The following is a 14,251-nucleotide window of genomic DNA, read 5'->3' as shown; positions in this document are numbered from 1 at the left end:
CGACCTCCTCAACTCTCACGAGAATTAATTCGTTGTCGAGTAAATAAACTTTAAATTCTACTTAAAATTGATTAATCTCTAATTTGATTGAAAATGCTTTGGTTTCTCATAATTAGCGTCAATTTCCCCACCAATTCATGCCAGCATCTGAATGTTGGTGGGGTAAATTACACCCAACTTGTACAACAAAAAATTGGGTTTACATCAACGCAGGTATGCACATATTACGCTTGTCACTGCCACAGCGCCCTGAAGAAGTTGAGGAAACCCCTTTTTGGCGTCCTTGACTCAGCACTGCGGAATGGTCGTGCCTCGCGGACGCCTGGGGAGGGCTCTTTCATAAGTGTAGCGTTTTTTTTGGAGTAGAATTCGATCCAGACTTTATTCAGCTCTTCCTGAGTGAGACGGGACTCGCTCAATAACGAGAGATCAGATGGGACTCGGCTAGGACCTACTGCACGAGATACAGCATTTTTGTACTCTGTGGCATCGTCCCACTCTGATGGTGTATCGGCCAGAAGTCGGAATGTTTGTGCATTTTCCAAAGGTCTATTCCATGTTTCGACGACAGAAGGTTCAGAATGCGGCTGAATATTGCGATCCCGAGCAGAAAGAGCGGTCTGCGATTCCGTGAGGTGTGGTCCGAATGACATGACAATGACCTCGGTGAAGCACAAGTGATCCTTTGGGAGACAAGGAGCTATCTTCATCGTTCACAGCGGAAATTTGAAGTTATTTATGAGATAAGATATAAGACTGGCATGAATTTACTTTCATAAAAAAATGATGCGAGTAGCTGCATATCGACCAGCCAACCTTGGGAAATTGTTACCGATTACTGCAATGGGTTACGGAGATGCCACAGCTGTAACGAGCCAGCAAGACACATTTTCGTTTCATGAAGGACCATCTGCTGAACAGGTTCCTGTTGACATGAAGGTCTTGCCTCAGCCCCTCCGCTTTTCAGATGATTTCTCCTACAGCCTGCGGCTCATCCCGCTGAGGACAACTATGAAACCGCCGCCGCCGCTGTGCATTCGAGAAGAGCCAAGCATTTCGCACCTACCAACTCGGCCGTCCATCCTACGGAAGTCTGCCCCTTCTTTTAAACATACTCGTCGTGTTCACTTTGCAGACCAATGCAACACGGAGGCTTTAGAGGTTTTGGGTGAGGAGTGCGAAGGTAACGAGGAGGCTTTGCGTGAGGCGTGCGACGCTATGATCAATGAGTGCGAGGTCTTCAACCAGAAGAACCCGGCACGACCAGCGCGCGAGCCTACGTTCGAGGAGGCTTTGCGTGAGGCGTGCGACGCTATGATCAATGAGTGCGAGATCTTCAACCAGAAGAATCCGGCACGACCAGTGCGCGAGCCTACGTTCGAGGACGCGATGCACCTTTGACCCACACTTGCGTGTGTTACGTGTTTCAGTGTACATAAAAATAATATCAGTCGCCATCCACATCACTCGACATGAGTTCTGTGACGGCAGCCAGCACGTACAACACGTCTGTGAAGGGGCCTGTTATAGAGAGCTTGCCATCGCATCGGGGCGCCCCACGAGTGAGTCGAAGGTCAGTGTGCTTTGTGCGGCTGCGGAGGAAGTCCATTCGGGCGCCGTTGCGGCCAAGAACCAAGCCGCATTTCGATGGAGGTACGCTCAGCGCCACCGTGATGCGGTCATCGGTGAAGGAGCCATTGGACAGCACCATGTATGCCACGTCGCGCGCCGTAGACTCCTTGTCCTCAAATAAAAGCGGGGAAACCGCCCTTTTTCTGGAGGGAGGCTTGCGGAAGCCTTTGCTAACGCTGAGGTCGTACCGCGGGTCCTGGAGCATGTGCAGAAGAATCATCTGGACCGCGTTCACTACGCTCTCGACAGTACCAGATATGGGACAGAGACGCTCATCGGAATCCAATGGATCCATCAGAATCACGCGGGCCAACGAGTCATCTCTTATTTTGGAGATGGTGCCGCCTCTCTTGCCGATAACTGATCCGGCGCAGGTATTTGGCAGCACCAGCATTATTTCTGTGGGGAATCTGGAGATCTCTGCGGGATTTGACTGGCTGAAGCCAGCCTTGTCCTTGACGATGATCTGCGTCAAGGCAGCGATAACATCCGCGAATCGACCGGACACTGTGCAGATACGGCATTCGGTTGAGGGAAAGGTGTGGTGTTGGGGTGTGATCTTGACGCGGACACCAAACTTGTTCTGTAGTCCGTCGATCTGGAGACCCTTCTTACCAATAATTCCTCCAGCTGTTACGTGCGACACCAGGAACTTCAGGGAGACTTTGGTGTCTGCATGGAGGCCTATACGGCCTGACTGGTTGGAGTCATCGTCGTAGGGCTCCTCGAGCGGCTGGTTCAAAATGTGGGTCGGGTTCTCTAGGCTCTCAGAGTAGCCGTAAAGATCATCAAGCACCTCGTAGGACCCTTGGCGGTCCTTGAGTGCCGCCTCAGTTAGGAACCTGTCAACCGTTCGTGCCCTTTGCTCTGAATGAGTCAGCATTACGGCAGACTTACGGTAGTTACAGCCATAACTGGACGCCATCCCGCTGAACGTGGAGACTGGGCTTTCGGAGAACCGACTGAGGGAACAGTACTGGCGAGGCAACGCCTGTACGGAAGCGGCTGGAGAGTGCGTTCGGGTCATGATAATTGGAAATTTTAATATGGCTGCTTTCGGAGTTGGGGGGAAAAGGGAAATGCAACGGATTCGAGGCAAACACTCAGCTACAGTGGGCAGAATGCTGTGTCTTGCGGGTGGCTGTGAAAATTGTGTAATTTATCCCAATGGCTAAGGCCCAGATTGACTTATCCAAGTCGCAGAGAGCGCTGCTTCGGATTCTGATAGGGGAGAAAATCGCAAAGGAACCGCTACGGAGGCTTTTTGAGAAGTTGGGTTTTGCCAGTCGAAACCAGCTGAGGTCTTTGGCGGCAAAGGAGGTCAAGACAACGGTCATTAACCCCACTAAAATTTTTCAGCATGCGGAAGTCTTGGCTCAAATGAGGAACGCGTTCAACCGCCCAGATATACCCAGCTGGTCGACGGATCCCGCCAAGTTGGCAGCGATTGTTTATGTAAAAGAGGAGGAGAGCACTGCGGATTTTACGGTGGACACAGAACAGATTCAATGTTTAGGCATCGTCTACAGGCCGTCTAAATGGCCAATGTGGAGGGTGCCGAAGGACATGAGGCCTCTACAGTTTGAGTATCTCGAATCGTTGAAGCACCGGCGTCGAAAGAAACCTTGGGAGGAGTTGGACTCAGTGGTGTTCTGGTTGCTCTTTCCTGAGTTGAAGTGGTCCGGGGTTCTGCCTTTCGACAGCAACGTAATTTGGGATTCGGTACGAGACCACTTCGACATCGACCGTATCAGACGCTTGCAAGAGGAAGGAATGTTGGAGTCCTTCACTGCTCAGAGGCTTGTTGAGAAGGTCCATCTAATTAATCAGCTCAAAGGCAACCGAAAACGCCAAGAAAAAGTAACGAAGGTCTGCGTCATAGAAGTCAAACAGGAGGAGTTGCTGGATACCAGCCCTGTTCCTCATGAACTGAAAGAAGTGGAACTGGTGAGGGTCATAACCACTCGAGCAGAAATTCGGAATCCTTTCCACAACAAGCTGGCTGAGAGACACAGGCTTCTCGATCAGGAGGTGAAACGGCACCGCCCTATTACTACCACCCGCGTGATCCGACCGGCAAAGCGACCCAGAGAGTACGTGATAAATGACAGCGAGGAAGATGAATGTAAGGACACCAGCGGACCGTGCACCTTAACCCCTGCTGACCAGTTGGCCCTCTGGTTTCAGCGAACGCATCATGGCAAAGCTGTGGAAATGTCCCAGATGTGGGATATTCTGCCCTCAGAGCATGTCCTCTCAGAAACGGAGGAAACTTTACTCCCAGCAAAACCCATCATGTCTGGGAGGGAGAGTCAGTTCCATCTGTTTAAGCTCCCTGTGGACTTTAAGTTCGTTTCTGGCCTCACACTGACCATACGACCAGACATTCGGTACATTCCCTGGCCTGGGTACCTGGGCTGGGAGTCTCCGAAGTGGAGTCGAGAAGCCTGCTTCCGACAGAACATCCAGCTCCGTTATCCCGTTTTCATCCTTCCCAGTCTCTCCCTCACCTCAAACGTTGAAGGCTTCGTAGATCCTTTGGGAGTTTCGTGCTGCCCATTGTTGACCCGCGCACAGGAATTTTCGGCATGGCTGTCGAAGATTCCGCTGATGTCTCGGACTTGTGCGCGAAGGGTTGCCTACATGGAGAACCATGGACTACAGCACCCGGAGGAAGTGGCCAACAAGTGGATAACAGATAGGTGTCCTGGTGGGGCTCGGCTTGCAGCTAACGCTCGCCGTCTCGCTGAGGTTTTCGTCGAGTTTCTCTCGCAAGAGCTGCTGGCAGACTCCACTCAACATGCCGCCGAGCTGTTGGGGGGCGTTGACCTCCTACGGCAGGCGGCTGTAGACCTTCTAACGGAGGCAGCGGCGCAGCTGGAAACCGAATCGCTTCGCCGGACTCGTGAACTACCAGCAGTGCATCAGCGAACAGTCTTCGCTTCCGAAAAGAGGGCATTCAGAAGACGACTTGCTGGTGTATTGGGAGACATTGACGTGTTGGTGCTGTACTCCCTGCTCAAAGCAGCACAACTACGTGATGCGTAATAGTAGATCTATTCATCCGCATTTTGTGGCCATTTATTAACTTTTATTTCTCTGATGGAGTTCAGTACTCTAAAACGAGTTTTCCGCGGAGCCCAACGCATCGAACCCCATGAAGACCTCGACTCTGTCTTCACCAGCGGCAGTCAACTTGGTCAGAGCCACAGACATGATGACTTGATTCACGAGCTGCAAAGGGAGAGCTTCCAATTGAAACGACAACTAAGCAGCGTGTTCGCCCAGTTCCACTTGGTCAAGGAGGAACTCGTAGTGAAGACCCAAGCGGTGAGGCGACCTATCAACTTTCACAGACTCGTCAGCTTCACCGCGAGTTGGCAGCCAGTCAGCAGTGCGAAATGGAGCTGACTCACCAGTTGGAGGTAATGACAAATGAGATGACCAAGTACGAACATCTGGCTGATGAGCTTATGGATGAGAAGCAGCGAACCGCCAATATACAGCAGAGGTTGGAGCAGACGCAGGTGGAGTTGAGCGCGACGATGGCTGGTCATGACACAGACAGTCTTGATCAAAAGGCAGTGTTAAAGGTGAGGTGATGCCTGAAGCACGACAGATCAACCTACTTACTGAGCGAAACGGTCAACTTTTGGAACAGATATCCTCTTTGAGAGCGGACTTAACGGAGATGCGCAAGGAAACTACTAAGGTGGAAGCCGAACTCGAAAGTGCAACAACAGAGAACAATCTGCTGATGATGAAGCTGAAGGGCATGACAGAGTTGTCTGATTTGGCCGTTCAGGACAAAGTAGAGGCGGTGATGGCTTCGGTGGACGAGAAGGTGACCAAGAGGGTCACCGATCAGGTTCGTCTGCAGTCAAGCACCCAGGTATCGGTATTAGAGGAGGCCTTGGCAAGTGTGCGGTATGAGTTGGAGTCCAGCCAGCAACAGGCGCAAGCGTATATCGATAGCGGTGGGCAAGCTGAGGCCGCAGCGGCTGTCGCCGCTCAAGAAAATAGGCGACTGGAGGAAACCTTGCAGACGGCGTTGGAGAGATGCGAAAATCTGGCTCAGGAACTGGACATTACCAGGAGTCAGATGGCGGAGGACTGTACACTGAAGATTCACCGAGAATGCCAAACATCAGTGTCAACTGCAAAGGTGAGTAGCAAGCGGTGAAGCACATACAGATCCGCCTCTCTACGGAACGAGGGGCCAACGTCGTTTTCCCACCACTCACACGTTTCTTGTCGAAGGAAAACCTCCCACCTTTGTGTCTGGCTGAGGCTGACTCAGACAGCAACGACTTTCTGACAGATGAACCAGTACGAAAGAGATCCCGATCTGTAAGCCGCGAACGGCGTCCTCCTTCTCTCAGCCGCTCAATGGGGCCTGCGTTACACCGTCTCTCTAGTGCCCGATCGCAGACTCAGTACTACACAACTGAGAGTGATGAGGAGCTGGAGTTGTTCGTCAATAGAATGAAGTCAAAGTATCGACGGAACAACCCTTGATCAATGCTTGTTTCGCTGGCGGTACGCAAAAATCAACGCGCTGATTATGCGCAACACGAAAAACTCAATGAGCAAGTAGATGGTGAATAACCACGGCTGAAAACGAATGGAATATTCTAAGCAAAAGAATAGAATAAATAAATGGGAACTTACTTTATCGCCGTCGACCTCGTAAAACTCCAACACGCTCTGACCGTCACAAATGGGTATCGTTAGATCGCATTCAGCAGGAGGGATCGTAAAGTCACCGGCACCAGTGAAGATTGTGTGCAGAAGCACACTAAAGCAGAGTCGGAATGGAGAGATGTTGGCGAGGAAAAGCCACTGGTCGCTCAGGGAGCTCAGATTGAAAATGAAACCAGATGTCAAGGTCAGGGGCAGTACAAAGAGAGGAGCGACCATTGCTGACACGTTGATATCCTTGAACAGGGTACCTATGACATAGCCCAACCCCTCAACGACGAAGACGAACAGAAGGACCGAAAACGAAACAATGAGCCAGGACACTGCATCCGGAGCGAGGCCCATCATCCAGAAGGCTATGGTAGTGTAGATCAGCGGATTATACCAGTGAAAGGCGATCCCAGCGCCCATTTTAGCCAGTAAGTACACCCAGGCGTGGATGACTCCCGCTTGTTTCTCCTTTGTGATAAGAGCGCGATCCTCTTCAATGCTAAAGACTGGCATGAACAAAGACTGCATGCCACAGTTCATAAGGAGGGCGAAGCAAGCTCCAGCGCGACTCCGCCAGTCTTCAGCGTCAAGCTGAAAGAAGACAATCCCGATGATGACACTCAGAGTGACGAACTGGGTGGTTCGTCCAAACGTCTGGGCTGGGTTACGCGAGCTCACCTTCACTAGGCGCCGTAACAGTGTGGAAGCCTTGCTGCCAGAGCCAACATTGAGTCTAGCGCCGTCCTCATTGACGGGAATGTCGAACGCAACAAGTTTGCCGACGTCACCGCCCTCGTCAAAATCTACAGCTTCCTCGTGAATCTGATTGCTGGACATATCGCCATCAGACCAGGCTTCAAGAAAGCGCCCTGCACACAGTTTCCAGAATCGGGCATACTGTAGTTGGTGAGAGATAATTGTGGCGTATCACTTACGTTCTCGATGACAGCTAGCCCGGCCTCCCTTTCAGACCAGTTGACGGTGAAACGCTCCAGTACGAAGTCCGCCGTGTTGGTATATGGTGGACAAACGAGTCCCAGGCTTGCGAAATAGGACACGAGAGCTTCACGGGGACCGAAGTATGTTATGTTTCCTTCGGCGAGCACCATCACCTTGGTGAACTGGTTAAACACGTCAACCGATGGCTGGTGTATTGTCGAGATAACTGTAGCGCCCTTGTCTGCAAGCTGTCTAAGCTTCCGAACCACGACGTAAGCCATATAGGCATCTAATCCGGACGTCGGCTCGTCCGCGAGAATGAGGCCTGGGTTGGTGAGGAGCTCCGTAGCGACGTTCAGCCGTTTTCGCTCGCCACCGCTGATGCCTGGAAGAAGTTAGGAGGAGAAGTTTTCAGCGGCCATTCACCTCGTCCCTTGCCACGGGCGGGGTTCCCGATGCGGGAGTCCAAGCACTTCACAAGTTGGAAGGTTTCTACGACGTCCTTCACTCTAGAGTCACGAGCCTCCTTATCCATGGGGAGGCGTAGCGCTGCTTGGTAGTTCAAGTGCTCCCGGACAGTGAGCTCGCCGAAGAAATCCTCCTCTTGAGTGATAAAAACCATCTCACGCTCTAACTTAGAGCACTGAGACACGGTGCCATTCAGGTACACCCCACCTCTGAAGTCAGAGTCCCGGCCACCAAGGATTTTGAGCAGCGACGACTTGCCTGCGCCAGAGGCACCAATGATAGCCACGCAGTCGCCAGGTTCGACTTGGCCATTGACGAAGTTGAGGATGACCTTGAGGCGACTCACATCCTTCTGGCAGCAGAATCCAACTCTGCATATGTCGCCTAGTGACAACTCACTTATCATGGCACCGACGGCACCTCGACTCACAGCACGTGTCACACTTATTGCAGCACACATCATACTGATTGGTGTAGCCACAGCATTGGCCCGGTTCATCATAGTCTGTTGGCGCGTCATCGATGTTCGGTTCATAGTCGCCGCGGTGGACAGCGCGGCGCTCCTTGATCAACTGGAAGGCGTTAGCCTAACACCGTGTATTGTCCCTACCTCCAAACCCTTCATGCATATCTTGCACTTCTTCTGCAGGAACTGGCACCTCGTCTTCGGTGCGTTGACGGTTTTCCTGTGTGATCATTGCCTTCAAAACCTACCTAATGTTCACGAACTTAAGCTGTATCTGACGATTGCCGAAGGTGTCGTCAACAGATTCGTCAGTAGATGACACCGACATTGTAGAAGAATCCTCATTCGGTTCAGACATTATGAGCTTTTCGATTGAATTTCCACAATTGAAGTGCAGTGACGTGTACGCGACGCGCTCTCTAGTGAGCGGGGTTCTTTACGAAGGGAAAACACTCAACAATCACCCGATTCCACGTAGACAAGAGAAATAACTGATCAAAAATGATTCGTTTGCTTGTAGGAACGCCTGTGTCCCCACACTCATGCCCTAGCCTGTGACAAAATGTAATGCCCGTCAAATGTCAGACATCCGCCGATGCAATTCACTCCGACCCTCCATATGCAAACGCGTACCTGACTTCTTCGCGTTCTGCGCTTACGTGCAGCAGTACCGGCGCTGGATGAAGTCGCTAAAGGCCCCTAGTGCGACTCAAGTGAAAGTCGTCAAGCTGCTCAACCGTATGCGATTTATGTGGGAGGAGTGCGAAGATGACGAGTCACTTGTATGGCTCGTGGGGAAGCACTGCAAGTCACAAGCCTTCCGTCTTTCTCACGCTCGCTGAGCATTATCTTTTGTGACTTTCAATAGGAAAGTAGTGGACGTTATTCAAAAAATCATTCTAATGATACCTCGAATAGCAAATGGAAACATCATCATTGTGACTTACAACCTCACAGATGAGATGAGTCAGACCTATTTTTAAGACTTGCTTGCGTAATCCCGTCACCTCCCAAATGCAGCTGTGCGGATTTGATTTGACTCGCTCTGAGAGAGAAGCCAGCTAGAGCAGCTGCCTCGAAAAACGAGATGACCTCCTAAAACGAGACGACCTCCTAAAACGAGACGACCTCCTAAAACGAGACGACCTCACTAAGACACCTAGCTAGCTCGTGCTCAAATAATATCGTACACAATCAGACCTTGTATTGGAATAAAGACTTTGGACAGGGGGAACACTCCTTGCGCGTTATCAGATGAATAGTTACATACAGAGACAAAACGCGACCTCTTGGCGTTGTCCACTGCGGCTCTTGCTACTTCGACTTCTTCTCGGGCAGCTGATCCTTGGCCATGAGAGAGTAGTGCTCGACGATGTCTCGCGACGCATTCAGATGAAGCATGAGACTCCGTACGAAATCTGACCATACAGCTCCGTCCAAGTGGCGGCCTGTCTTGTCGAAAGTAAGGGTCTCCACTGTTCGTGACATGGACGGGATGTCGTCGGTCGCGTAGTTGCACACAAATCCTCTGCAATAAATGTGAAAGAAGGTATTAAATTAATGGGAAAGAAAGTATTAAAATTACTTCAAAAAAGAGAAAATGTCGTCCTTCACCCGGAAAGGCCACCGTCGAAAATTGGAGGAGTTCTCTGAAAAGACAACTCCCACCACAGAGTACCACTCCCATCGAGTGAATTTTGGTGTCATCGTCATGTCGTAGACCTTAAGGTCCAAGAAATCCACTGGTGCGCCATTCGCGTCCTGGGAGATTATTGGTATTAAATGGAACTAACTTATTAATTACCTGCAACATTTCTCCCATCCCACACCCGCGCAGATCAAGAGTCCATGTAAATGAGTGGTCCACGGCTGCTGAAGAGGTCGGAGTGTACTTGCGGTCAAAGAGGAACTGCCGAATATTGGACTGATTGATGAGGCACTGTGACTGGGCTGCCGGTACAACAAGGATGGGGACTCGTCGACTTTTCGTGAGAAACGTGTACAATGCTGCGGCATAATTGACACAACCAAAGCATCAAAAGTCATTGTGATAAAGAATATTACATATTATGATTAAAAAATAATACAATAAAAGACCCCTACAATCCTGATTCTTCTTCCGGCTTCTTTTGTCTTTAGATTCCATGATTCGTTTCTTTTTTTGGTCTTCCAGCGATTGGAAAAACCCCTCCAAAATAGTGGAGACCTGGCCGAGATGATTTACGAAAGATTCATCGCCTAGAACTGGCAGTGGGAGACTCGGTGTACTCTCTGGAAGGGTAAGCCGAGGGCGTTTTGTACGGCCAATCACTGTGTTGGGACCGACATAGGTTGTGCAGCCTCGTCTGGACCTCAGCCTGGCAGCGAATGACGCCTTATCCAGGGGAAACCAGATGTCACCCACGGATTTCGTTTCATCCAAAAGTTCCGCGTGACACGTGGGTAGAGGAGTGTTAGTGCAGCAAGCGCTGCTGATGGCCGGGAAATCTGTGGCGGAGTCTTCACACAGACTTTGGACTTGTCTCCATAGATCCTGGACCGTAGGGTACAGCCCTATACCCGTTTCACACAGGAGTCCCACTCGAACGTTATGCATCGGAAACTCCAGGTGAGTGCCTGTCTCCACCACCCGTGACAGATTCTGCCGCTGATAACAATCACGGAGAAGATCGAGAGCCTTTACTTCGGGCATCAACAGAAATTCGATCCGGAAATTCTCGATTTCCTATGGCAGACGATAGTGCTCGCCGTTTCTGGCGATGTCGGAAGACCTGCTGTCAGATGATGGAAGATAGAGGCTACGTTGTCGCTGGCAATGAAAAGGTGGAGACGTTCCCTGACTTCGAGGCCCGTCTGATCCAGAACGACAAGCAGTAAGCTGTGTATTCCTATTCAGCTTATCGATTTTCAGACGATCTAGAATGATTCTGATCGGCAGCCATTGCCGGGATGCCGAAGACAAGATGATTTGTTACTTCTCTGACGAAACGAAGAAAACTGGCGTGAAACCCATCAGAGACCTGAGTGAGATGATGGAAGAGCGCTCCATCAGACGGGCGGTACTGGTCACACATATGCCATTGACCGCGTTCGCCAGGGATGCAGTATCCACCGCTGCGCCTCGACACATCATTGAGTGCTTTTTGGAGCAAGAGCTTCTTGTGAATATCACGAAGCACGAGCTGGTTCCCAAGCATATCCCCCTCTCTGACGAAGAGAAGCAGAACCTGCTCCAGAGGTACAAGGTTGCAGAAGTCAACCTTCCCCGAATCCAGGCGTCGGACCCCGTAGCCAGATACCTAGGACTTAGCCGGGGTCAGGTGGTGAAAATCGTCAGGCCGTCTGAGACTGCTGGAAGGTATGTTACCTACAGATTTGTCGTATGAACTGTGATTCTCTTTAAATATGATTTACAATTCGTCAAATCCTTCAATTGATGGTGTGGAGGGTGCTAACGAAGATTCCAACCTGACTTAAGTTTGACTACCCACTGGCCACATTCTCGGAAAATACTCCGATGATAGAACAATATACTTACTCCGAGAACGCAGAACCTTTCCAACTACCGGAACATTCCAGCGGTGTCGCTCATGAGACACTCATCACACCGTGTATGCTCTGGCTGACCAACAGTTGCACCACCAGTTCGGCTCACAGGCCTTACTCCTAGATCCGGTGTATACCACACGTCAACACAGTATCTAGTATTGTTCTCATCGGAGGCATTTTTGGTCTGAACGACCGCGTCAATAACTTCGGCAAGTGCTGACGTCTTGCTAAAAAGAAGGACCAAGAGTGATGGCATCTTGTGAACTGGAAGAAGCCTACGCGTTTCTGTCTGAAAACAGCACACATGTACATATGAGTCATTATTGGGAAAATCCATTAAATGATGGTGTGGAGGTTACCCATTTTAGCTTCTCTAGTTGTGGCTCAAGACTGCCTCCCACATATTCAATTGTTGCATGTGCAGCAGGCGACTTCTGCATGGGAACCTGCTATGGTTAGTAGCACTGACATGAAGGACTCAATTGACGAGATGATTCGGGATGTGAAGAGCGACTTTTTTAAGTTTGATTACGCCCTGGCTACATACTCGGATAAGCCGGCGCCACTCGTGGGCAACGGCAGTCAGTGGAGTATCTGGAAGGATAACCCTCCGTTGACTGATTCTAGTTGCTACGAATTGCATAGTTCTGGTTTCTCGGAGAAAGTGCCTAGGGTTGACAACGTCGTCACTGGGAATGACTCTGATCAGAATCAATGGGACGCCATGTACAGGGGTGCGAAGGACACTACCTTAGGATGGAACATGGATGCCGGAACTCCTGATAAGCCTGTCATCCGCGCTATCGTTGTCGTTACCAGCGATTTCTCCCATCTTCCGGACAACGACGTCGACCACGACCCTGGTTATGCCTTAAACAGCTCATACAGGACGCTGAACGACTACTACATCAGCAATTTCGGTAAATACTATGACGACTACTTTAAGTACAATCAATTTATTTGGGGCGATTTTGCCAATTCTAAGAGCGATTGGTCAGGGACGACGGGTGATGCCTATAACCATAAAGATGTCGGTGGAACAACGCAGTACGAAGCCCTCCTAATGTGCACCGACCGCGCTTCAGTAATCCAATGGCGACGATGATAAGGACAGGATATCCAAATCTATGCAGAAGCTTTTTGAAACCGAGTTTGACACGACCTACAACGAGTCGAAGTGGGATGCCTTTTGTCTTGAGAAGGATGATGTTATGCCATGGGCTTCGGACTACAAGCTGCACGAAACCTCCTCTATCGCAGATTACGAGTACGACAAGCCAATTGATGACTGTACTTTGCATGAGTACCCCGACCCTTCGAGCGCTGAGTTCAAAGAAGGACTCAGCGAGTTCTACGCTGCGGTAATGCCCATGCCAACAGGGGAGCATGTGAAAGATTTACTCCACACGTACAACGGTCACGTGCACTGTCACAAGAAGTATTCGGCCGCTGGTGGCGATGCCGATAAACAAGCAGCAGTAGGCCAGTGCATGTTGGAACATTACAACACACGACTGGGAAAGCTGGATAAGTTCGTCGAAATGGAGGGTGTCGTTGTTCAGGCTATAGACACTGGTGTCCTCGCGAAACAGCTGAAAGGTCTTGTCTTAGCGATGAAGGGCAATGCCTGTAGCAACCCCCCGACCACAACTACTCCAGCCGTGACGACTACCCTAGGCCACTACAAGACTCGAGGCTGGGCTCGCATTTGGCCTATCATCACCATCATCCTCACATCTTTGGCGGTAATACTCCTCCTCGCATGGGCATGTCAGTGTTGCCACTTCTATGGTTGCTGCTGTAAGAAGTCGGTCAAGGATGAGACGGCACGTCAACAGGAAGCTGCAGCACCCCCTACCCAGCCTACCATGGTAGTGATGGAGTCTGTGGGTGCCACCTCGGATCGCCAACCTTCGAAGTCCAGCAGCGCCATATTCAAGCAGTCCGATAAAGATCTAGAAGAGGCTCATGGTAGCTGAGTGTCAGTGTTCCTAGGACAGTCCGGACTTCCACCTAAATTTCTTCTCACTTCACTCTTCACAGGAAAAGTTCACCGATTTTCGGGTCGTTAGAATATTGCTAATGATCTTAAAAAAAAGTGCTACTCTAACACTCCTTGGTCCGTATTACAAGACCGAGTGGTAAAATCGGGAAGCACGTTCACATAAATCGGCAGGATATCCCGTACGTTTCATATTACCGTGAATAAAGGGGAATGGATATCCAATCTATCATCTCAACTTTTTCTTTTGTTTGCTATCGGTATTATATTATCCAATCATCTCAACTTTTTCTTTTGTTTGCTATCGGTATAGGATTATATTCAGATCATCTCCAACTGCGAGCGATCGCAGTTTCATGTGCACCCAAGGCATTTACACTACCCAAAGAAGGCTATCCAACACTTTCATCGATACTTTAATTACCATAGATTTGACAGTAGTACAAACTTCTTTCAAATCGAGAGTAGAAGTCCACAAGTGGACCAGAAACCCTTTACAGGGT

The 14,251-nt window shown here is 50.2% G+C and overlaps 8 protein-coding genes across 15 annotated transcripts; 5 read left to right on the top strand and 3 right to left on the bottom strand.

Annotated features, from left to right (window-relative positions):
* Nucleotides 1-783: 783 nt before the first annotated feature.
* KVP17_000014 (uncharacterized protein) lies at nucleotides 784-1,401 on the top strand (the record flags this gene model as incomplete). Of its 2 annotated transcripts, none has more annotated exons than XM_068518508.1 (1): nucleotides 784-1,401. In XM_068518508.1, the coding sequence occupies one exon, from the start codon at nucleotides 784-786 to the stop codon at nucleotides 1,399-1,401; it is 618 nt and encodes a 205-aa protein (XP_068372838.1). The 2 variants fall into 2 exon arrangements, with proteins under 2 accessions (XP_068372838.1, XP_068372839.1); XM_068518509.1 differs by having other exon boundaries at nucleotides 844-1,401.
* A 46-nt stretch (nucleotides 1,402-1,447) lies between these two features.
* On the bottom strand, nucleotides 1,448-2,659 carry KVP17_000018 (uncharacterized protein; the record flags this gene model as incomplete). The annotated part of the gene is made up of 1 exon (XM_068518973.1): nucleotides 1,448-2,659. One exon carries the CDS (start codon nucleotides 2,657-2,659, stop codon nucleotides 1,448-1,450), a length of 1,212 nt encoding a protein of 403 aa, XP_068372847.1.
* Nucleotides 2,660-2,799: 140 nt separating this feature from the next.
* KVP17_000012 (uncharacterized protein) lies at nucleotides 2,800-6,050 on the top strand (the record flags this gene model as incomplete). 3 transcript variants are annotated; one of them, XM_068518393.1, is made up of 5 exons in its annotated part: nucleotides 4,735-4,962; nucleotides 4,989-5,225; nucleotides 5,252-5,797; nucleotides 5,827-5,982; nucleotides 6,015-6,050. In XM_068518393.1, 5 exons carry the CDS (start codon nucleotides 4,735-4,737, stop codon nucleotides 6,048-6,050), a joined length of 1,203 nt encoding a protein of 400 aa, XP_068372834.1. The 3 variants fall into 3 exon arrangements, with proteins under 3 accessions (XP_068372836.1, XP_068372835.1, XP_068372834.1); XM_068518395.1 differs by lacking the exons at nucleotides 5,252-5,797; nucleotides 5,827-5,982; nucleotides 6,015-6,050 and adding an exon at nucleotides 2,800-4,676 and having other exon boundaries at nucleotides 4,746-4,962; nucleotides 4,989-5,234; XM_068518394.1 differs by lacking the exons at nucleotides 4,735-4,962; nucleotides 4,989-5,225; nucleotides 5,252-5,797; nucleotides 5,827-5,982; nucleotides 6,015-6,050 and adding an exon at nucleotides 2,800-4,680.
* A 100-nt stretch (nucleotides 6,051-6,150) lies between these two features.
* On the bottom strand, nucleotides 6,151-8,525 carry KVP17_000016 (uncharacterized protein; the record flags this gene model as incomplete). Of its 2 annotated transcripts, XM_068518733.1 has the most annotated exons (6): nucleotides 6,151-7,221; nucleotides 7,260-7,648; nucleotides 7,690-8,102; nucleotides 8,131-8,303; nucleotides 8,342-8,417; nucleotides 8,446-8,525. In XM_068518733.1, the coding sequence occupies 6 exons, from the start codon at nucleotides 8,523-8,525 to the stop codon at nucleotides 6,151-6,153; spliced, it is 2,202 nt and encodes a 733-aa protein (XP_068372843.1). The 2 variants fall into 2 exon arrangements, with proteins under 2 accessions (XP_068372843.1, XP_068372844.1); XM_068518734.1 differs by lacking the exons at nucleotides 8,342-8,417; nucleotides 8,446-8,525 and having other exon boundaries at nucleotides 6,151-6,246; nucleotides 6,304-7,221; nucleotides 7,690-8,230.
* A 250-nt stretch (nucleotides 8,526-8,775) lies between these two features.
* On the top strand, nucleotides 8,776-9,039 carry KVP17_000013 (uncharacterized protein; the record flags this gene model as incomplete). Its single annotated transcript, XM_068518474.1, has 1 exon — nucleotides 8,776-9,039. One exon carries the CDS (start codon nucleotides 8,776-8,778, stop codon nucleotides 9,037-9,039), a length of 264 nt encoding a protein of 87 aa, XP_068372837.1.
* A 739-nt stretch (nucleotides 9,040-9,778) lies between these two features.
* Nucleotides 9,779-10,889, bottom strand: KVP17_000011 (uncharacterized protein; the record flags this gene model as incomplete). Its single annotated transcript, XM_068518272.1, has 3 exons — nucleotides 9,779-9,958; nucleotides 10,002-10,204; nucleotides 10,301-10,889. 3 exons carry the CDS (start codon nucleotides 10,887-10,889, stop codon nucleotides 9,779-9,781), a joined length of 972 nt encoding a protein of 323 aa, XP_068372833.1.
* A 35-nt stretch (nucleotides 10,890-10,924) lies between these two features.
* KVP17_000017 (uncharacterized protein) lies at nucleotides 10,925-11,583 on the top strand (the record flags this gene model as incomplete). 2 transcript variants are annotated; one of them, XM_068518822.1, is made up of 2 exons in its annotated part: nucleotides 10,925-11,070; nucleotides 11,094-11,583. In XM_068518822.1, 2 exons carry the CDS (start codon nucleotides 10,925-10,927, stop codon nucleotides 11,581-11,583), a joined length of 636 nt encoding a protein of 211 aa, XP_068372845.1. The 2 variants fall into 2 exon arrangements, with proteins under 2 accessions (XP_068372845.1, XP_068372846.1); XM_068518823.1 differs by having other exon boundaries at nucleotides 10,979-11,070; nucleotides 11,109-11,583.
* Nucleotides 11,584-12,086: 503 nt separating this feature from the next.
* Nucleotides 12,087-13,725, top strand: KVP17_000015 (uncharacterized protein; the record flags this gene model as incomplete). 3 transcript variants are annotated; one of them, XM_068518634.1, is made up of 2 exons in its annotated part: nucleotides 12,087-12,830; nucleotides 12,880-13,725. In XM_068518634.1, 2 exons carry the CDS (start codon nucleotides 12,087-12,089, stop codon nucleotides 13,723-13,725), a joined length of 1,590 nt encoding a protein of 529 aa, XP_068372842.1. The 3 variants fall into 3 exon arrangements, with proteins under 3 accessions (XP_068372842.1, XP_068372841.1, XP_068372840.1); XM_068518633.1 differs by lacking the exon at nucleotides 12,880-13,725 and having other exon boundaries at nucleotides 12,087-12,851; XM_068518632.1 differs by lacking the exon at nucleotides 12,087-12,830 and having other exon boundaries at nucleotides 12,874-13,725.
* Between the last annotated feature and the right edge of the window lie 526 nt (nucleotides 13,726-14,251).

Source organism: the organism of the source record quoted next, assembly GCF_019968985.1.
Source record: "MAG: Porospora cf. gigantea B chromosome Unknown PgB_NODE_599_length_14251_cov_212.419, whole genome shotgun sequence".
In the NCBI taxonomy this organism is placed as follows: Eukaryota; Apicomplexa; class Conoidasida; order Eugregarinorida; family Porosporidae; genus Porospora; species Porospora cf. gigantea B.
The sequence above is the reverse complement of the archived record's forward strand: the minus strand, read 5'-3'. Positions and strand labels throughout refer to the sequence as shown.